The sequence below is a fragment of the Penicillium cataractarum genome (assembly GCF_028827025.1).
Source record: "Penicillium cataractarum strain IBT 29864 chromosome Unknown utg000004l, whole genome shotgun sequence".
NCBI lineage: Eukaryota > Fungi > Ascomycota > Eurotiomycetes > Eurotiales > Aspergillaceae > Penicillium > Penicillium cataractarum.
Genome location: NW_026622740.1, coordinates 247,620 through 268,553, shown reverse-complemented (window position 1 = coordinate 268,553; position 20,934 = coordinate 247,620). Strand labels below are relative to the sequence as shown.

Below are 20,934 nucleotides of genomic sequence, written 5' to 3'. Positions count from 1 at the left end.
AAAGGCGGTCCATGAGCAGTCTCGGTATAACGTCTATGTACATAACCTGCTGCTTTTCCAGCAGTCCTGACCGTGCAAACACATATCACAAAATTGACAAGCTTAGTTACTGCGAGCGCCGTCCTTGGAGGCGCGGAGCTCGTCCATCTTAGCCACGCGCTTCTTGAACTCCTCGTATTGGCACTTCTCGTAGGAGTGTCGCTCGTCCTAATCCAGAGAGAGAATTGACATCGGTCAGCGGTTAATTCCATCAAAAGCGAGGTGTGGAGGAAAGGTAGAAGCCCAGCAGGAACGCGGTCCGTCGGGGTAAAATGCGTACCTCGCACTTCCAGGGAAGGTAGTATTCGGCTTGCCGGCAGCGGTTCAACGGGATCAGGAGGTGTGCGCAGGAGTCGCGATATTGCATGGGAAGACGGGCCTCCGACATTTCCTTGCGGGTGGCTGGACAGCATCAAGTTAGCTTCAGGTCATCAAGATCCAGGTGCGGATGATTGGCTCAATTGAACCGGGCAATCGTACCCGAGGTCTCCCCAAGACCCACGGCGTTCTTGACCGACTCGACGACAGTCATTGTGAAGGTATTCGGGGAATGGAAAAGGTGGGGAGGAGGAAGGACAGGGCAAAGACGGCGAGGGTATGCGGTTTGCACCGTTTCGCTATGTTCCCTTTGCTTCCCGATGCAAGTCACATGACCGAAAGTCTGGTGATCTACGTCACGTGATTATCTTCCGAAAGCGGTTTAGCCCTCAAAATCCACTTTACGCGGTCCCTTCGCGTCTCTGCGCGTAACTGCGATGCCACCCTAGCTCCACCCAGCAAATCGTGTCGCTACACCTTTGGACCAGCTTTGAGCGTGTGAAATGTGTCGAAAGTCGATGCATTCTTGATTCAATCGACTTGTGGATCCTTAAGGCGGTTTCGGGCGCCTACGTGCGTGCCACAATCGCTGCTCGGAAACGTACTGGTTTGCCGCGAGCCCTCGGCGACAGCTCACTATGGCGGGGATGGAGTCGATTTATTCTGCCACCTACAGCAGTGTACGTATCTTATCGGAGATGATCACTCTTTTTATTGCTTCTCGGACAACTCTTCCTCAGTGTCATTTGTCTCAGTCTTTACTAATGTGTGTCGCTCCTCCTAGGTCCCGGTCTACGAGTTCAAGATCGATGGCGACAGTGTGATGCGACGGAGAGGAGATGACTGGGTCAACGCAACTCACATCCTCAAAGCTGCAGGCTTTGATAAGCCAGCAAGAACCAGAATCCTCGAACGTGAAGTGCAGAAGGGTGTGCATGAGAAAGTGCAAGGTGGTTACGGAAAATACCAGGGTATGTGATACCGAGGAAAAGTGACGCAGAAGTGAGATATTGTTAGCTGACAAGATGCCCTGCCGCAGGAACATGGATACCACTCCCAGATGGCCGCATGCTTGCGGAGCGGAACAACATATTCACCAAATTAGCTCCTATCTTCGAGTATGTCGCTGGAGATCGCAGTCCTCCCCCAGCTCCGAAGCACACTTCCGCTTCTTCGAAACCTCGAGCCCCTCGCAAATCTACCAACCGTGCTGCGGCGCCTGTGGCGCCTGCAGAAGTTTTCAATGTTGTCCAGCCTCAGCGGAGCATGGGCCCCCCGAGTCTACCCCATGAACAATATGAGATGAGCACCGGGTTCGATGACAACGAGTCAATCGAGCAGGCTACCATTGAATCGTCCTCCATGGTTGCAGATGAGGACATGATTCAGATGTCGCAGCATACAGGTCGTAAACGCAAGCGGGGACTGAATGATGCAGCCGTCATGTCCATTACTGAGCAGGAGCATATCATCTATGGTGACCAGCTCCTAGACTATTTCATGACAGTGGGCGACGCCTCTCAGGCGACACGTATTCAGCCCCCAGAACCACCTGCCCACTTCCAGGTTGATCGTTCTATTGACGATTCGGGCAACACAGCCCTGCACTGGGCTTGCTCAATGGGTGATTTGGAGATTATTCAGGACCTCCTTCGCCGAGGGGCAGATGTCAAGGCTCTGTCGGTCCACGAAGAAACCCCTCTTGTGCGAGCTGTTTTGTTCACCAATAACTATGAGAAGAGAACATTCCCTGCTGTGCTAGATTTACTCTTGGATACCATCTCCTTCCGGGACTGGTTTGGAGCAACCTTGTTTCATCACATTGCGGAGACCACCAGAAGTAAGGGCAAGTGGAAGAGTTCAAAGTATTACTGCGAGGTTACACTTGATAAGCTGTGCAAATCATGTTCGCAGGACGAGATTGATCTCTTGCTGTCTTGCCAGGACGACAACGGTGACACTGCTGCCTTGGTGGCTGCGCGCAACGGCGCTTTCCGTCTGGTCAACATGCTCCTCACCCACTGTCCTCGTGCTGGCGACCTTATGAACAAGAAGGGAGAGACAGCCACCAGCATTATTCAACGCTTCTCCCAACGCTCACAGCACACAGACCACGACATCCCGCCAGCACCATCCTCCGTCACCATGGCCAATGATCACGTCGACGGTCTTGGAGGCACACTGATGCCTTCAGACCATCAATCCGTCGCTCCACCTGTCGACTCTGCGGTCACATCAGAACTTCTCTCGAAGATCGGCACCATCATGTCTGAAGCTAACAAGAAACTTGCTGTCACTTACGGCAACTCCAAGCTCAATCAGCAAGACTCCACCGACGTGGCGAACCCGGAAGCCCTCTACGAGCAACTAGAGTCTGACCGCCAGAAGATCCAAAAACAAGTGGCTACTCTCACCGTTAGCGAGTCGGAGTACGAACCTAGCGAGATCCAGCTTGGCCGATACGAGAAGGTACGGACCAACTACGAATCTCTTCTCGAGCAATTGCAATACGCCCGCCTTTCATCGCAGTTGAACCATGGAGTTCCCTTCGAGACTCCGAAGGTCGATTCATCTTCTCTCAGCCAGGAGGAGCTTGTGGAACGCTTCAACCTGGCGCGTTCTCTGGTCACCGCCCAAAAGACGCGTCGTAACGCGGTCAAAGATCTCGCGCAGCAAACTGCCGATGCTGGCGTGAGTACCAAGGTTGATGTTCACCGAAGGCTCGTGGCCCTGGCAACCGGCGTCAAGGAAGAAGAGCTCGATCCGATGGCAGCAGAGTTGGCTGAGACTCTCGAATTCGACCGCACGAATGGCAAAGGCCCGTCTCCCGAGTTGGACAGTAAACAGCTGCCACCTCACAATGACTCGGTCACCATGCATCCTCGAGTCGGTGCTCCAGTCATGGATGGTTAATTTATCTCGATCATCAGCCGCTCGCACCCCATCTTCTGTACTCTTAACGACTTTCATTCTTATTTGTTTTCTTTTCGACTTCTGGCATACCACTGTCTCCCTGCTAGAGAGATAAGGGCTCCGTAGCCAGCAGATACCCCAACGTTTCCTTTCCGTGTCGTGTCTATGTTCTTTCTTTTTCTTCCCCTATCCGCCGAACCACTTCTGTAGTGGGAGGACAGGGCCTGTATCATTTCTGGAATGACTGCATATTTTTTGATTCGCAACTCGTCGGTGATGGCCGCTACTTCCATACGATGGGTTTTCTTGTCTGTATAGACAATTGTTTGTGTACATAGGAAACCAATCAACTGCTTTGTGCGAGTAGCCATATTCGTCTGAATACACCTCGTAATTTCGGGATACATAGCTAAACTCCACCCTTGAGCTGTAATTCCGAGGAATATTATCCTCCATGCCCAGGCATGTGCGAATGCAAATCCCACCTTCCAATCTCTGGGAGACACTACAGGACTATTCTGACCTATCGCATTGCACAAGTAAAGCTGGGAATCAAGGTAGCCTCGGCCTCCAGCTCATGTGGCGAAAACAATCTTAGATCCATGTAAGATGCCAATGTTCACTAATCTATATCTACTGATACTATCTTGACGCGAGCCATATTCTCAGCCATGATTGGCGGAACAAGGCACTATTCTACTCGACACAAGCTGGATAAACCTCTCAGCCACCAAGTCCAGTTTCCAGTCTAGCGGGATATGCAAGTCACTCGATCATGTTCAGCCCTGGGAGAAAGGCTTGAGCACACCTTGCGAGTTGCCACGGAGAGCCTCACCAACATGGACAAACCATACCTATTGGCTGAGGGCGGGAGCTTGGCAACAGCGCCGGGCGGCTCTAGGGCCGCTGTGAGACGCCGGGAGCAAGTTGACTGGACATTGTTATGATTGACTAGCCACTTGGGGGCTGACGCTAGTCGGCGTCTCCTGACCAATGGATGAGCCCGAGATGTGACGAGGCCAGAACCTTTTGGCAGCGGTCGGGCGCTGAGACCGCCCCATTGGTGTGTTTCGGGAGGCGGAACTGTTTGTTCTTTGTTCATCCCCCCGCTGGAATGGCAGTGATTGCTCGCGTGTGAGTGGAGCTGGAGGAGAATCGGATTGTGCTGAAAACCCGTCATATCCGGGAGAAACGGTTGATACTGTTATAGTACTGTAAATGAAAAGACTGGAACACTGTTATACAAATAAAAAGCCAAGCAAATGTCCAGCCATCGAAGAACTCCACGACCTGTCGAAATTAAGATATTGGCCAATCATGTGTCCACACTAGTCCCAATCTAGTTTAGTGGATTCTCGTGCCTGACAGCATTGATCTATGCCTCAGGCCCCAAGGCCCCAAGGCACGACCGGTTCTCCCCACATCCTCGCCCTCGCTCTCTTCCTCTTCTTTCACCTCCCCCATCCTCTCTTCTCCCCCCCCCACGGATCTTAATCTTCACTTCTTTCTTTTTCTTTCCCTGCATTCTTTCATTACCAGCTCATGTTGATTGGGAAAAGTTTCAGAAAATCATCCTCCTCCAAAAAAAAGATACTGCAAATAGTCTTTCCGATTCGTTCCGCCCCTGAGAGATTCGCAGAGAAAAGGTTGCTCGCGTTTGGCCGAGACCCGAAAGTCCGATATTCACCCTTCGATTCGCCTTCGATCTCCTCTTCTCCCCCCACACTACGGGTCTTCTTTTGCATCGATCATCGTGCTAGGGGTTCTATTTTGCTTCGTCTCGCCGTTACTGTCCGCCGGTTCTTGAACCTGCCTCTTCGGTCGTGACTCGCACTTGGTTGTGTTTTTCTCAACCTCCCGAGTCCTTGTGCCCCCAGTGACCGCGTCGAACTTTCTTTTCTCTCTAGCTGGGACTTGCAGAGCATCTCCCACCGTCTTCTTTTTTGCTTCTCGATCTCGTGTGAGAGACCTTGATATTCTCATAATTGCCTCTTTGGTGTCTTTGCATCGCTTTTTTTTTCTTTTTCCGTGGCTTCCATCCTTTTACCGTTCCCTCGGCTTCTGGACCCTTCCAATCCTCGGTAAACGAAGCACTCGCACCGTTCTGTACAGCTTGATAATATTGGCATCTTGCATCTGCGGTCTTCCTCCTTCAGCCCGCCTGCCGTTCGCTCTTCACTGCATATTTTCGCTTGTGGTACGCGACCCACTATCTCGACCGTCTCTTCAGCGCTGCATCTTGCTTACTTGACATCTCCGACACAGACCTCGCGACTGTGTTCCCACGATCCCTTCATTCGATCTTACCGAAACTTCATTGACTCGATCTTGATTTTCGGGTTGACACCTTTCTGTCTTAGAACTCCAATAATCTCCTAATCACCTCCGCGGCAAAAAAAAGAAGCTCGAAGCTTTGCGGTTGATCCCAAACGCTCGCCTCACACTGTCACGGAGAACTGAACGCGACTTGACGTTTCCACTCTCAGCTCCTTGCACATATACCCCCTTGACCTGCCATCCTCTTCTGACACTCCACGAAAACTATGAGTATGGACGCTGGCGGTCTTACTCAAATGACCTACAACAACAACTTCAATAATGGCACTTCCCTCGGTGTGCCGGGCTCTGGCTTCGCTTCGCGGGGGAAGGGCTCTCACATCAAGCGCCTGAGCGTGCCTCCCCAGGTCGCCACTATTGATGAATCCCAGGCTACTGCTCCCTTGGCAACTCCGCGCACTAGCCGTTCGCATCTTTTGGCCGGGCTCCGAACTGCCCCCCGGTCTGCCACGATCCCCTCGCAACATCAGCAGCAACAACTCCACCAGCAGCGCGGCGGTATGGACAGCTCCCGATATGGTGGCTATACCAGCCGCGGTAACGACCGTGTCCCACAAACTGCAACGGGAGCCGGATTCCCGCAGCATGCTTACGCTCAAACCCAGGGGATGAATGCACATCACGCTCGTCCCGTGTACACTATGCCTGAGCAGGTTCTCGCACCTCCAACTCTGGACATGGGTGGTGATAACGGTATCGATGAGAACCTGTACGCCGAGTTGATGTCGACCAACCTCTTTCTGGCCGCGCAGCAGCAGCGCCTGCAGCAACAGCTGATCAGCGTTACCGCTGCGGCTCAGCAATTCCAGGGCCTCAATTTGGGAGGAATGACCCTTCCTCAACAGCAGCCCATCCCCGCGCTTGCGATGGGCTCTGGCATGGGATTCTATCAGCAGCAGCTTCAACAGGGCGTGCAGCCGATCGTTCAGCCTGTCCCCGGACAGCCTGGCTGGTTCTCAGTCTACAATCCTCTCACCGGTCAACAGAGCTATGTCATGGACAACAGCTTCCAGGATGATGGCCTGTCCCATGGCTATGCCGAGAACTATTCGTCTGGCCAACAGGTTCCCCAGTTCCGTGCTGAGATCTCCCCGCCAGCTGAATCCGTTCCGTCGCCAATGCCGTCCTCCCAGCCGGTCTCCCCTCCTAGCGGCACCCCTTCTCCTCCCACCGAGTCTTCTGCTTTCCGTCGCAACAACCGCAAGTTGTTCAACCCTACGCTCAAGACCAACATCGACACTACCAAGGCGAACATCGGGCCTGGTCCTCGATCTGCTGTTCTTCCTCCTACCCCCGCCACTGGAACTTTTGGTCCTGGCCAGGCTCGTGCTGGTGAGCACCCTATTCGTCAGCCCCGTGGGCCGCCATCGCTGGAGGACCTCGTGGCCAAGCCGACTTCTAAGCATGAGGGAAGCAAGAACTTTGCAACTCGCCAGCGGCGCCGGGCCGTGCACAACCTAGTTCGCGCTGGAATTGAGCGTCGAGGTGATACTCGTAGCTTCGGATACAGCAGTGGCGGCACCAACACCCCCGCTAGTGAGAAGGAGTTCACCTTCTCCGATGGCGACGATGCTACGGTGCGCAGTGGCAGCCTCTCTAGCAAGCCCAGCCTGGGTAGTCTTCGGGCTGCTGCCAACGGTGCTATTGGATCTGAGCGCAAGGAAAAGACCGGCCGGGAGCGCAGATCCCCCGACAGCCCCTTCCACAGCGCCACTCCAACCAGCGAGGACGGCTACTTTGGGTCCAAGTTCTCGGACACTGTCTCATCACCGACGTCTGGCACTACCTCTCCCTCCGTAGCGGCTGTCGTTGCGGGCCAGGGGCAGGTTGCGCAAGCACCTGAACGCCGTAAGACGCCAATGCTTGTGTTGTCCAGCGCTGAAAAGCGCAAGACCCCTTTGATGTAATGCCGACTCCATCATGTGACAGCGACGTATGACCTTTTTCTTGTCTCTTTTTTCCTTTCCCTCTTCATCTTCATTTCATTGGGTGGGCCTTTATGTTTTCTTCCATCGCTTGTTTTTGCCGATGGCCCCTTATCCTTCTATTCGCTCCTTATTCCTCTATCTTGACCACCCGTGTCAGACTTTATGTGTGTGTGATGAAAGACCTGGATCAGTCTGCAATGACTTTTTTTTTCTCTTCTTGCTGGCTCCTACCAAGTTCTTTCACTCTTTTTCACTTCTTGCTGTTCAGTTTTCCCCCTCTGTCATCGAGGCTGGAGCTGACGAATCACATCCATTTTTACTTGCTGGTCTGTGGATCGCGAGTTCGAGGTTGGATTGACAGCGTCGCCTTGGCCTGTCGTCTCTCTTTTTGTCTTTTCGGGCCTCTGACGTACATCCGGTTATGTACAGTCTACCCTCAGGTACCTAAGTAAAGGGCCTTTTAGTGCAATCAATCAATACATAGCTCTGCAGCTAATATCGTTCCGTGTAAATTTCAAAACATAAAGTCTCCAAATTGGAGACAGGAGTTTCCCGAAGCAAGGGTCTTCGGGCGGATATGAGTATTGGCGTTTTGCACAAGCTGAGAGCCATAAGATGTAACGAGGTGATGCTATTTGTCTCCCTCCGAATCCTATATTGCCTGTGAAAAATTAATCATCTAAGAAGTGTGCATAGCTAGTGATTTGCTACCTGTAATATATTCGGCGTGTGTTTTCCAACATGGTAGGCCTACTTTCGATTCTGTGTCCTCCGTATTTGGTATGCTGAGCACCTCGGCTATGATGTCCTATAATTCGACGAGGACGCAGGAAAGGTTCCGAGGTGTGCGGAGACATCATAATATTGAGACAGTCTTCAAGAAAAAAAATCTAGCTGCCGTGAATCAAAGCCCAGCCATAAATATTCTCCAAGCTTTGGACAATTCATCCGCTGGGATACTCTGTGTCAACTTCAAGATAGTGTCGCGCCGTTCGGTCCGAGCATCTCAACACAGTAACAACCTTTCCTGAGGTATTTGCGCCTTTTCCACCATAAACTCGCGAGTACAGGTCATTATTCTCCCACATGAATGGTAACCATGGTGGACGTCTATTGGAGAATGCAATGAGGTCTTGGGCAAACTGAATGGCAACTGCACGTTGGGGTTGTGACAGCGACTCATTGTAGTTCTGGAAAAGAAAGGCAACATCAAGGATGTGATTTGCGGACCCTCTCCACGGACCGTCCCAGGGATTGGGCTCGTTGAAATTGTAAATGAAGGCATGGCCGGACCAGCAGTGTCCATAATGGAGCACGGGTAGGAAGAAGCAGATGTCATTAGCGAACCCAAGTATACTTATGAATGCTTCTTCATCGGAAGTATTCTGGCTGATGGAATACGCGTCGAGGACCTGGTCTGCTTTACCTGCCGAGCCCAGAGACCGCGCCAATGATTCTCTGGAGGCGGATACGATGCCATTTTTGTCTCGGGTGAGCATCGTGGATAGAATGCTAGCCTAATGACTTGTTAAATTTATTTCGTTTTCTTTTCGGCAGCAAGGATTCGTACATCCGTCTGGCAATCGCCAATCATAATTTCTTCACACCACTTACGGCCTGGAAGGTTGAGCAGGCCAGCAGTTCCTCGATAAATCTCAGAATATGTATGACGTTTTACACCTGTTTCACCCCCTATCACTGGAAGCAGGGCCCTATCACTGGAAGCAGGGGGTCACTGGGACGAATAGCCTGGAGCAGCTTCCTAGTATCCATATTTACTAGCGTGCTGACTCCGTGGGAGGCTGGAATTGAGGCTAGTCCCAGTCGATCAATGATAGCTTGGTAAGTAAGCTCCATCGCCTGCTCAGGAAGCGGTTGCATGAGGAGATTTGTACCACTCATGCTGACCATTCGTTTGAACAGGGGTATTTCTGATTCAAGATGATGTGTTGCAGAAACTGAAAGGCATTAGACTCAGCTTACGCGGTATAGAAATGGTGCATGGATGTAGCGGACCTCCACCAGCGCTCTCGCCGACGAGTGTTGTGTTGTCGGGATCACCTCCGAACCCAGAAATATGTTGCTTGATCCATAGCAAGGCCGTGCGTTGATCATGGAGCCCATTGTTGGGCTTGTATCCATGGGAGACGAGCTCATTGGATGTTAGGAACCCAAAAGCCCCAAGGCGATAGCTGCAATTAGCCGTTAGTGACGACAGTAATAATTTGTACATAGGCGGTAGCACAGATTATACGTACTTGATGTTCACCCCGATGACAGGCTGGCCGCCTCTCACTGAAAGGTCAACAACACGCCGGAAATCATACTGGGGCCACGAATTGGCCCCAATCCCGTAACCACCGCCATGGAGAAAAACGATAACAGGCAGGTTAGCTCCCGGAGAGACATCCGTTGGGGCTGTAATGTTCAAATTCAGACATTCAGTATCCGACTTCTGGATATCCGGGACTGGAAGTGCTTTCTGAATGTGGCCGAATTCAATTTCGATACTCCGTGGTGGCAAGGGAGCTGTCAGACCAGGATAATCAAAATCTGCTCACTGTCACTGTATTAGGCTATCATACCCTTGAACCGTCGCATCAACAATACCGTTGATAAATCCTTCGGACATAAGAGGCGGAGCCCATTTGCTAGCCAAAATAGCATAACGGAGACCAAGGAACTGTTGGGTAGACAATGAGGTCAGACCCCGTATGATCCCAAGGGACGGGTGGGGGAAGTTGAAGGTGCCCCCCATAATCAAATAGGTGCTCTTGCAAGGATACAGGAGTCACCTGAAATGTACTCAAGAATTCATCCTTATGCACTTCTGACCCTCGTCCAGCGTCCCACCTGGCAAGTGGGGGCTCTTTGGCAGATGGGGTGTCAGGCATTAGGGATACCTGGTATCAAATTGGCAGAGGAGTTATACCGGTATTATCAATGCGGGTTGCTCTTAACATCGCATTATACCCCCTCCATTGTCGTCTTTATGTATCGCAAAAATGAACCGCAAGAATGACTGTCGATGAAATCGTACTCAATGGTGGTCAATGGAGCAATGAAGCTTGGGACAATGATTGACCTGGTATTTATAACTGACATCCTCTCTTTTTATCTTCAAAATTCTCAAAATGTTTTACGGATTCCAGCCAAAGGCATCTCTTACCTGTTCCACGGGCAAGTCCCCTCGGAGCTTGTACTGTATCAGGTTAAACTACGCTTCATCTATAAACACATCGGCAGCAGTAGCTACTCGTGGCTGTCATGGCCCGAGGTGCGTAAGTAGTCAAAATCAAGAAATCCTCCGTTTACCCCTCTCGCCCGCCTCTTCTTTGGCACAAGATATAACAAGCTCCGCAAGATGATTGAGAATATGCTCCATATTCCATAGGAGCGGGGTATTTGGACATACAGCTGCAACCAACTTAAACGCGTTAGCTTAGCCTTGCGGCGTAAGGTGGAGCCTAACCATAATTTAAGTTGCGCAGATCCACCTCCCCGATTACAGACTTTGAAATCGCTACTGCGATGGGTTCCGACCTTTTCTAGCTGTCAAGTTCTCGAAAATTGTGTGCAAAATAGAGTTTTGCAGCCTTAGAAAGGATTCGAGGCACTGCCATGGCGTATATAGGAACCTACCACTATCTTAATAGGAAGGCTACTGGTAACACTACTGCACAAATAGATTTAATAAAATCGTTTTTGATATCGGACAGAGCTAACTGGAAGCCCGGCCTCCTGGTTAGACCATTTATAGGAGGATCCAGCACGAATTAGTGGCATAGCGGGTGGTTCAATTGGGCAGGTAGGCGGGATATGCGATTTTGAAATCGGTGTTCCGCACGGCCTGGTGTTCCCGTTGGCCGTGAAGTACGTTGACGAAGTTGCCAGCTAGGGGCAGTATAGCAATTCAGACTTACTGATATATATCCTATTGGTGCACAGTATGATCCACTAGGCAACATTTCTGACTAAATTCCGAGACATTCTCCTTGGAAAAATGCAATTTCAAGACTCGAGTTTGAATATACCATCCTTACTGGCTGTGGCGCCTGTGCTCCACATTAACTTTATGGTCCCAATCTCTTACAGATTTGATGGAATCGCAGCCAGCCCGCTGAATCCACGATAGCCAACAAACATCTCCGCCGGGTCCCATTTTTGGCGGATGGCGAGAAATCTCTCTAGCGCGGTTTCGGAAAGCACCTGGAGAGCTAGCTGTAAGCATTGTGATAAAATAACCGATGAAACATGAAGTGTTCAAGTCCTTACCGGGGTGAATCTCTGATTTACATCGAAATCAGCAATATACTGCCCGCATGATACTTTGGAGGCGCAAGCATATGTCCGGCGCATCCAATGTCTCATGCGATCATCCCATGAAGGGTCAGTCCAGCAAGTCATCGAGGCAATATAATAATGCTGTGGAAGACTGATGGCTTGGTTGTTCTCATCCGGAAAATAATCTCCTATGTAGATACATCCAATTGAACGGCGTGTGGGCAGATCATACAGAGCCGGTTTGATTGTGGCGATCAGCTAGTTAAGAGCACACAGCAAGTTAGCTAAAAGTCTTCTCCATTCTCTGTAACACCGACAGGGCAAAATCAACTTATCCCTACCTCGTCTCTCGTTACGCCTGGACGATCCAAGATGCTGTCACACTGCCATCTCTCCCCATTCCCCGAAGGATTCAGTTTGTCCTGGGCCTCAAATAATTCGCTCCAACTTCGTTCGCATGTCGGCGTTATCGACACCAGATGCTGCTTTAAAGCCAGCGGCAGAGTTGTCCAGGGAGTTAACAAAGACTGCGCTTCGGCCATCGTGTCGACAAAAGCTATCGCACTGGCCGCTAGGAAGACCCGGGTATCTCCCACCTCTTGGCCAAGATCCGGTTCGTCGCGGTCTGGCCGGAAGGTCGCGAAGGCTATTTCAACCCCGTGCTTGGGAGTACTGTCGCTCAGTTCAAATAGAGCACGAAGGACAGCAGTGAAGGATTGAGTACAATCAAAGACTGCGACCGTCTCCCACAATCGACGCGTCGGAATTGTTTTCCCCCAGATCCTCGTTACGACACCAAAAAATCCCTGGCCACTGCCTCGCGCAGCCCAAAATAGGTCGGCATTTTCCGTCTTGCTTGCCTGCACAATCTGGCCCTCCGCAGTCACAATTTCCATACGTTCAACCCAACTGTCAGAGGTACATCCCCATCCACGCATGAACCAGCCTTGCCCGCCGGCGAGTAGGAATCCTCCTGCCGCAACGGTTGGCGAGTGTCCGAAGGGGAAAAATCTGCCTTCAGCCGTCAAGGTGTCGGCAAGCTCTTTTGATCGAACTCCTGGTGGAAATTCTACCAACTGAGTCAGGCTATCATACTTGATTCCCTGATTGAGGTGGCTGGTGTCAATCAAGACACCACCTTGTATCAGCGAGCAGCAGGGGAACAAATGACCGCCAGATCGCACCCCAGCCTTTAAGTTGCTGATGCGCGCTTGGTTGATAATCTCTGCTACCTCAAAAGTCGATTGAGGGCTGTAGATTACCGCGGGCTTCGTCGGGGGTACTCGGGCGTGGAAAAATCGGGTTCGTAGTGTTTCATATTCAGAGGACCCTACGGTCACAGCCTTGCACTTCATCATAGCGCAAGATGCACAAATTCTTAATAACAGCTAGACATCTCGGATAAATCTTATTTTTCACTTAGTTATTTCACAACACTTATATGTGAGTATGGGTGGGTGGCGACTGGAAAGGGCAGACTCTCTCACCCCACATGGGCATCCAGGAACCCCCGAATTGACAAAACATAGTACCTGTGTCTAACATGATGGTATCTTCCCCCGCATGTTTACCCCACAAAGATACGCTTGTGGAAGCTTGCCAAGAAGGTTTTCCACTATATATACACCTCAACTACAAGTTATATAGTTTTACCGAGCATTTAAACTCATTCGTCATGGATGGACTATTCCTATTCCTCTTCCGACTCCTTTCGCATCAATGTATAGTTCTAGGAGGATTCATCATCCTCGCTTGGAGCCTTTTATTTGTTGCAAAGATAGTATTCCATCCTCTTCGAGATATTCCAGGTCCATTGTGGGCCCGATTCTCTAGGGTTTGGTACTTGCGTACAGTGAACAAAGGACACTTTGAGAAGAGGAATATTGCTCTCCATCGAGCACATGGTGCGAACACTGCATTTTCTATCATATTGAAACCAGTTTTTGCGGCTTATGCTTATTTCATATCTGTAGGACCAATTGTCCGAATAGCTCCCGGGCAATATAGCTTGGATGACGCTGGGGCAGTTCGCATAATCTACTCACCTTCTTCGTCTTTCATCAAGGTATTTGGCATGTTCCAAACCAATGACATGTTGGCTAGAGCCAGAAATAATAGTAATTTTCTAGGCACCGTGGTACTCTGCAAGCTCAAATCCTAACCCCGAATCTCATGATCTGTTCACCGATAGGGATTCGCGACGCCATAGTGCCAATCGACGAAAGGTTGCATCATTGTACAGTATGACTAGACTTGTCCAGATGGAATCGTGCGTCACAGAGTGTACTGCCCTCTTGATGGAGAGGCTTACTAGGTTTTGTGTATCCGGTGAGCCGTTCAACTTGCAGCGTTGGATGCAGTACTATGCCTTTGATGTGATTGGTCTCATTACGGTATGAATCACGATATGGGTCTTGAACATGCTGGGGATGACATACTGATGTGGAACGAAGGTCAACAAGCGATTCGGTTTCTTGGATAATGCCACCGACCAGAACTCATTAATTGCTTCCCTACATTATTATCTCGTCTATGCTGCCAATGTTGGTATTTACGCAGAGTGGCATCCTATAATAGCCAGGATCATGGCATTTCTCCCAGCGTCCGGAATAAAGCACTTGCAATCCTTCACAGCACAACAGATATCCGAAGGCAAGAAGAACTTCTTGAAGACACAGAAACCGCAATCCTCGTCCGAATCCTTTCTGCAGACGCTCATACGGTTGAATACCCAGAATCCGGATAAATTCAGCTTGGCAGACATCTTCACAACTTGTATAACCAACATTGGGGCCGGCTCTGATACAACCTCCATCTCTCTTACAGCCATCTTATACAATCTCCTCAAACATCCGAATGTCTACCAGAAGGTTACTATTCATTCATGAATCTATTGTATTGCATGCTAACTCCTATTTCACATAGCTCCACGAGGAAATTAAGCAGGCTGATAACCAGGGTAAACTCTCTTCACCTGCCATCTCCTTCCGAGAGTCTCAGAGTCTACCATACTTCCAAGCGTGTGTAAAGGAGGGCTTGCGTTTACACCCTGCAACTGGATTACCTCTTTCTCGCGTTGTTCCAAAGGGTGGAGCCACATTATGTGGTAGATTCTTCCCTCAAGGCGTAGGTTACCTTACGTTAAGTCTCACACGAAATATGCTGATATTATCTTCCTGTAGGAGATTGTTGGCGTCAATGCATGGGTTATCCATCGAAACAAATCAATATATGGAATGGATGCAGATTTTTATCGCCCAGAGAGGTGGATAGAGAGTCCTGAGCGATCATCTGAGATGGAGCGTAATTTTCTAGCTGTAAGTTGCGATCATCTTATCACTATTCCTACTATAGGATCATGGAACAGAAGCTGATCAGTAGCGGGGACGTCAGTTCGGCGCTGGAGCACGAACATGTATTGGCAAGAACATTAGCTTGATGGAAATTGGGAAATTGATTCCAGAACTTATTAGACGCTTTGACTTTGAGCTGGTTGATGAAGGGGTACCTCTGGATACTCAGAATGTGTGGTTCGTCAAGCAGACGAATATTCAGTGCCGGGTCAGATTACGGGGGAAAGGCAAGAACCCGAGCAACGACCGTGGATGCTGACCGCAAAACATGAAGATAATTTTCAATATGCCCCAATGCTATCCAAATGACGCTGTTTTATTGTCGCTGGAACCCTTTTCTACCATCTCAAATTGTAGAACCATGTATGGCCCTGTACGATGGACATAACATATGTATTTTACGACTCTCGTCTATAAGATGAAACTGGGAAATTATAGTAGGTTAATTAAATTATAAAGGAGTAGTCAACCATAGAGGGTAAATTATCCTGCGTTACGACCCCGGAAGGGGGTCAGGGGGGGGGGGGGGGGGATCCTCCTAGGTGAAGGGTCCGGGGGCCGTAGACCCCTAGTAGAAAGCCTGAAAGATAGCTAGACTAGAAGCTCTATTATATACTATAACCTTATTATTTCTAGCTCAGTCTACTTCCTTAGGGCTTTATTAATAATCTCTGTCTCCTAGATGGATAGTGGTAGTTGAAGGGGTTGATTCTTATCGGATACTTGTTTAGCAGTCTCTGCCCTTTCGTGCCTTGCAAATAACAATGAGCTTAAATTTTGCAATACCCAATCCATCGGTCATATAATAAGTTGAACGAGTAGCAACTGGCATATAAAGTTGGAAGAACCACGCGGAAGAGATGAGATTTGAAGAAGGACTAGGGAACGTAGTACAACAGATATAATGCGGTGACAAATAAAAGGTAAGGTGTCTCCAGTAAAACAGGCATCAGAGCTTCGTCGACGCTGGTGGAGGTTCTACTCCATCACCCTCAGGCGACTTATTGACTGGAGTAATTTCCCAGCCTCTCCCTCGGTATCTTGCGGGCCAGATGCCACTCCGCCCTGGTGCCAGGATTCCGTTTGGATCCAGGCAGTCCTTCAGCTTTTCGTTGAAGTTCATGAGCGCGTTATTGTTCCACGAGTAAGTTCCCGCGACCTGGTCACTCAGTAGTAGATGGGTACGATACTCACCGTATCCCTTCTGGGCAGCTTCGTCAATGAGAGATCTCATTACCTCCAGTGCATTGGATCGCTGCTTGGGATCATCACGGTCATACACACATTCCCCAATCAGGTGGAGCTCGCGGAGTCCAACGACGAAGTCAAGGAAGAAATCCAGCCCAGACGCAGTCCAGTGTTTCTTGGCCATCTGCCATAACCGTAGCGCATCTACACCTCGAGTAGGCGCCACGGGACTAAAAGCAACATGCCCGCCATTCGGCCACCAGTTAACCCAAGCAAGCTCTTCAAGGTCCGGCTCTCCGCTCGAAATTTTGTCGCGAGACCAGAAATAGTCGCTAGGTGGTAATGTGGCCGGGTCGACCCTTCGGGCACCCGGTACTTTCATGAATTCGCGGTGGATGATATCGAGCTTGAGCTGGCGAATTTCCTTCGGGCCGTAACATGTACCGAAATATAACCAGGTAGATTCGCCATAAGGGTGAGCTTTCATGTACTCGGACATCTTCTCACTGGGAAAAGCACCCTCTCCCTTGTAAAATGCCGTTCGGGGTTTTCCAGACAGTGCCAGAATTTGTAGCGCATGACGGATATTTGCTGCATTGTCCAAGATCATAGCAATTCGCAGAGGACGGACAATCTCGACAAGTTGTTCCAAATCGCCCTCTTTCTCGAAGGTATACAGCTGCAATGGAATTATTAATACGGGACTGGCAACGTCATTAGGTTATCAGGTAACTCACAAAGCTCTCATGACCACCTGGATCCGGCATCAGGCCAAATCCCATTTTAGTGACGATGCCGTAGTTTGATTGAGAGAATATGCCACTGGAGAGAAGTGTATCAGGAACCAGTAAATATATTCTGGGAGCCGAACTTACTCGATGAAAGGACCAAAGCCGTAAGGAAATACCTGCCAAGTATTGTTCCCCGGCAGGGCACCCATCCCAGTCCGAACTACCTCACCGGTCGGCGTGACAACTTCAAGCCCAGAATGCATTGCCCAATGATCCCCGTATGGTGTATACCCGACTCCATGATCAAGGGCATTGCCTAGCACCGATCCACCTCCGAGGTCAGGAACGTCAATCCAGAGGTGCTTGTAGCCACGCCTCTTGATTTCCTCATATAGTGCGTAATAGGAAACGCCTGGTTCGACCAGGCACGTACAGTCCTCTGGATTGATATCGAGGATCCTATTCATACGTTTCCCAAGGTCGACCACAACAGCGCCACGAACGCGTGGTGCAGCACCGCCATAGCCAACTGTTATAATTGCTGGTCAGAGGGCGTTATCAAGTTAGCAAGAGGCTTCGACGTACAGTTTCGTCCCATGGAAATGGGGTGCAAGGGGATGAGATATTTGTTTGCCCAATGAACAATTTTCTGTACCTCATCTGTACTAGCCGGGTAGACAACGGCAGAAGCAACGAGATCTTCCTCATCTGTAATAGCCATTCCGTCATGTGTATTGGGGGCTGATTAAAAGCCGCCTGTTAAAAAGCTGTTCACTATCTCTATAAGAAAGGCCGCTTACGCTCCATGTACCTATTTGAAATTTAGTATTCTGTTCATCAATTGTGTCTTGGAGTCGGAGCATATATTACCAGCCATCATCAAGAGGTTTGTCATTAATTTCAACATTCTCATTACCTATTTCCCTGGACAACTCATCGATAGCTAGGAAAAACTGCGATCGCTCGATTCCTTGTGGTACCGCGGGCAAACGTTGTCTAGGTCGGAGTGGCTTGGTCGCAATGTCTTGTATGAGAGCTTTCGCGCGATGCGCCTTATGCAATAGGCGCGATGGCACACCATTGTGCTTTTGTTCGAGCGTGGGTATGGGAGCGAGTTTGTCGGAGGACATGATCAAGACCGTTTGGGCTCGGAAGACGGGCCAGGGCACAGAATGTTGGGCCTTTTATACTCAAGGATTACGTGGAATAAGAACAAAGCTTTCAACACTAAAGCCTATTGTGTTGAATCCAGTCCACTTAGAACTCCGATGTGCATAGCTTATGGAGTCAACACATAATTGCCTTGCTATCACAAAGGTGGGGTGCTGCGGGAAAGCTACCATTTCCCCCCACATGCCCAGTTTAAATGTATCTCCGTCGTCTCTTGAAATATCAAGCTTCAGTATCAAGAGGTCTGGTATTGATCAGTATCTTTCTTTCAAGATCTCACTGTATTACTCAGAATGTCTCAGCCAGTTGCCATCATTACTGGGGCGTCGTCGGGCATGGGGCTTGCCGTCACGAAACATCTGGTTGCACAAGGATGGAGAGTCGCTATGGCCGATATTGATGAAGATACTGGACGAAAAGTTTCGGCTGAGCTCGGAGACCAAGTCTTATTTTGCCTCACGGATGTCAGTTCCTACTCGCAGCAAGCAGACCTATTTAGAAAGGCCTTTTTGTGGGGAGAGAATAGGCTGGATCTTTTTGCCGCAAATGCTGGCATTGCGGACACGCAATTCCTCCAAGAAAACGACTACAACTATGACGAAAAAGGCCTCCCGCTGGCATTGAACCTCAAAGCCTTGGATGTGAATTTCACAGCTGTCATACAAGGGATATGGCTCTTCAAACACTACGCCCGACAAAACAAAATTCCAGGTGGGAAAGTTGTGATTACGTCCTCAAGTGCAGGGCTATATCCTATGGAAACGAACCCTGTATATACGGCCTCCAAACATGGTCTAGTCGGGCTTACCCGAGCCCTGGGACCGGCACTCCTTCGGCAGAATATTCAGATAAACGCCATCTGTCCAGGCTTTGTACCGACTGCTCTGTGCCCGAAAGAGATGCTCGATCGCTTTCCAAAGGAGCATATCACTCCAATGTCGACTGTCATCAAAGCATACGATGCATTTCTCGGGGATCATTCCCTTCACGGACAGACCGTTGAGCTAAGTCTGGATCAGCTATATTTTCGCACCAAGCCCGACTATCCAAACGAAAGCCAACGCTGGCTGGGGGAAGATTCAGCCAGTTTCTGGGAGGAAGCTTATACCACACCCGTGTCTTGATGACGCCGAGAAAGCATGGTTATAGCGGATATCTATCTTTCCACGGAACGGATCCAAGCCTTGTTGCTGCGGACAAACAGTAGGCTTAGAGATATACGCATTTGCCTGGACTATTTGAGATGCTGTGACAGCCAAGTCTGTTTAGTTATTTTTGAGTTAGAGAACACGAATGTTGGCCTAACCTTCAACTCCACCAGCTTCTAACTCCCAATCTCAAAGGCCCTCACGGTGGCCATCTGCACGATAAATGGGCACATCCAGAACGTATAGAATACAAACTAACAGTCGATCTTCAGTGGAATTACTACGATGCGCCGTTAGCCTTAGAATTTGCAAGTGAAAGAGACTCACTATACTTGGATTTTAAAGCGAACGAAGTGAATTAGGTGTCCCTTCACTAACACATGATAATGTACGGTTTCGCGGCAACGAAGACTTTTCTCACTTAGTACTGGTAGCTATCAGGAATAACTAGGACTTTCTGTAGGTGTGTGTGAATTTAAATGTTATTAAATTGTCTTGTAAATTCTCATACCTAAGTGAACCGTCATTTGTGAAAACCTTTCTTTCAGTCGCAGATCCAGTAGTTGAAATACACATAACTAAGTAGCATTATCCCTACGCCGTCATGGCAAGTAACTCATACGAAAGCAGGAAGCTGGATATCCTCGTTAGAGGCTAGTTATTTGCTGTGCAGAGATGGTGCAATAAACTGTAGGGCGATGAAGACCGCTGACACCACAGGGAAGGTGACTTCACAGCCGATCATAGTAGCATTACTATATCTGGATCGGCCCTCTGTTGTACAAGGATTCTCAGAATCACCTTGAATAGTAAGGACTGAGACTCTCTTTTTCTGCCCCAGGGCCTAGTAAATCACTGATTAGGATAGGCACTTCAATTTAACTTAATCAAGGACCCCCTCGCAATGACATTATATAGTATTACATCTCTCCCTCTAAAAGAATACCTTCTATGCTTTTGATACTAGGAAACTTTTAAATAGTTACTATACTAGAAAAAGGGTACACCATAGCGGACCGTAACCTTCTGGTGGAGGCTGAATAGATAATCTGCACCAAAGCCTTAGTAGTACAGCCAAGAAAGAGAGCCTCAACGTGTACCACGAGTCAAGATAATTACAGGAATCTCTGTATCAACGAAGTTACATATGAGGGCACTATTGAAACATGGAGGAGGTAGCGGCGAGAAATTGTAAGAATGAACAACTACATTCGCCTTACCAGGAGGAAAAGTGATGTGCAAAATCAAAAGGGAATAACAGGGAGTGTCGTGATAACTTCTCCCTCGTTTATCCAGTTATCTAGTGGCCAGTAAAATTCGACCGGAGACTGCAACACACAAAGGACCGACCCTGTGTGCTTAAGCAGAGTCCGAGAGTTTGGTAGAACAAATCAGGGCTAAGATAGCGGAGACGCAAAGACGTGATCTACTCTGTGGGAACTCCGTGTTTTGTATTCAAGTGCTCAAAGTGTGGGGTGAATCCGGGGAAATCTCCTAGCGAGATTCACTGGCTCAGCAATCAAGG

At 49.4% G+C, this 20,934-nt stretch overlaps 8 protein-coding genes across 8 annotated transcripts; 4 read left to right on the top strand and 4 right to left on the bottom strand.

The window, feature by feature from the left end:
- Nucleotides 1-102: 102 nt before the first annotated feature.
- On the bottom strand, nt 103-571 carry N7496_004624 (NADH dehydrogenase [ubiquinone] 1 beta subcomplex subunit 7; the record flags this gene model as incomplete). Its single annotated transcript, XM_056697553.1, has 3 exons — nt 103-207; nt 320-441; nt 520-571. The coding sequence occupies 3 exons, from the start codon at nt 569-571 to the stop codon at nt 103-105; spliced, it is 279 nt and encodes a 92-aa protein (XP_056556078.1).
- A 424-nt stretch (nt 572-995) lies between these two features.
- Nucleotides 996-3,270, top strand: N7496_004623 (putative APSES transcription factor; the record flags this gene model as incomplete). Its single annotated transcript, XM_056697552.1, has 3 exons — nt 996-1,037; nt 1,142-1,328; nt 1,397-3,270. The coding sequence occupies 3 exons, from the start codon at nt 996-998 to the stop codon at nt 3,268-3,270; spliced, it is 2,103 nt and encodes a 700-aa protein (XP_056556077.1).
- A 2,543-nt stretch (nt 3,271-5,813) lies between these two features.
- On the top strand, nt 5,814-7,514 carry N7496_004622 (uncharacterized protein; the record flags this gene model as incomplete). The annotated part of the gene is made up of 1 exon (XM_056697551.1): nt 5,814-7,514. One exon carries the CDS (start codon nt 5,814-5,816, stop codon nt 7,512-7,514), a length of 1,701 nt encoding a protein of 566 aa, XP_056556076.1.
- A 965-nt stretch (nt 7,515-8,479) lies between these two features.
- On the bottom strand, nt 8,480-10,293 carry N7496_004621 (uncharacterized protein; the record flags this gene model as incomplete). The annotated part of the gene is made up of 6 exons (XM_056697550.1): nt 8,480-9,052; nt 9,106-9,189; nt 9,255-9,493; nt 9,552-9,727; nt 9,794-10,045; nt 10,121-10,293. 6 exons carry the CDS (start codon nt 10,291-10,293, stop codon nt 8,480-8,482), a joined length of 1,497 nt encoding a protein of 498 aa, XP_056556075.1.
- Nucleotides 10,294-11,624: 1,331 nt separating this feature from the next.
- On the bottom strand, nt 11,625-13,177 carry N7496_004620 (FAD-binding oxidoreductase; the record flags this gene model as incomplete). Its single annotated transcript, XM_056697549.1, has 3 exons — nt 11,625-11,756; nt 11,811-12,077; nt 12,161-13,177. The coding sequence occupies 3 exons, from the start codon at nt 13,175-13,177 to the stop codon at nt 11,625-11,627; spliced, it is 1,416 nt and encodes a 471-aa protein (XP_056556074.1).
- Nucleotides 13,178-13,494: 317 nt separating this feature from the next.
- On the top strand, nt 13,495-15,431 carry N7496_004619 (cytochrome P450; the record flags this gene model as incomplete). The annotated part of the gene is made up of 6 exons (XM_056697548.1): nt 13,495-13,884; nt 13,949-14,212; nt 14,273-14,689; nt 14,745-14,945; nt 15,002-15,136; nt 15,201-15,431. 6 exons carry the CDS (start codon nt 13,495-13,497, stop codon nt 15,429-15,431), a joined length of 1,638 nt encoding a protein of 545 aa, XP_056556073.1.
- A 690-nt stretch (nt 15,432-16,121) lies between these two features.
- Nucleotides 16,122-18,221, bottom strand: N7496_004618 (FAD-binding oxidoreductase; the record flags this gene model as incomplete). Its single annotated transcript, XM_056697547.1, has 6 exons — nt 16,122-17,039; nt 17,098-17,182; nt 17,236-17,620; nt 17,677-17,832; nt 17,892-17,902; nt 17,962-18,221. The coding sequence occupies 6 exons, from the start codon at nt 18,219-18,221 to the stop codon at nt 16,122-16,124; spliced, it is 1,815 nt and encodes a 604-aa protein (XP_056556072.1).
- Nucleotides 18,222-18,554: 333 nt separating this feature from the next.
- N7496_004617 (15-hydroxyprostaglandin dehydrogenase (NAD(+))) lies at nt 18,555-19,385 on the top strand (the record flags this gene model as incomplete). The annotated part of the gene is made up of 1 exon (XM_056697546.1): nt 18,555-19,385. The coding sequence occupies one exon, from the start codon at nt 18,555-18,557 to the stop codon at nt 19,383-19,385; it is 831 nt and encodes a 276-aa protein (XP_056556071.1).
- Nucleotides 19,386-20,934: the final 1,549 nt, after the last annotated feature.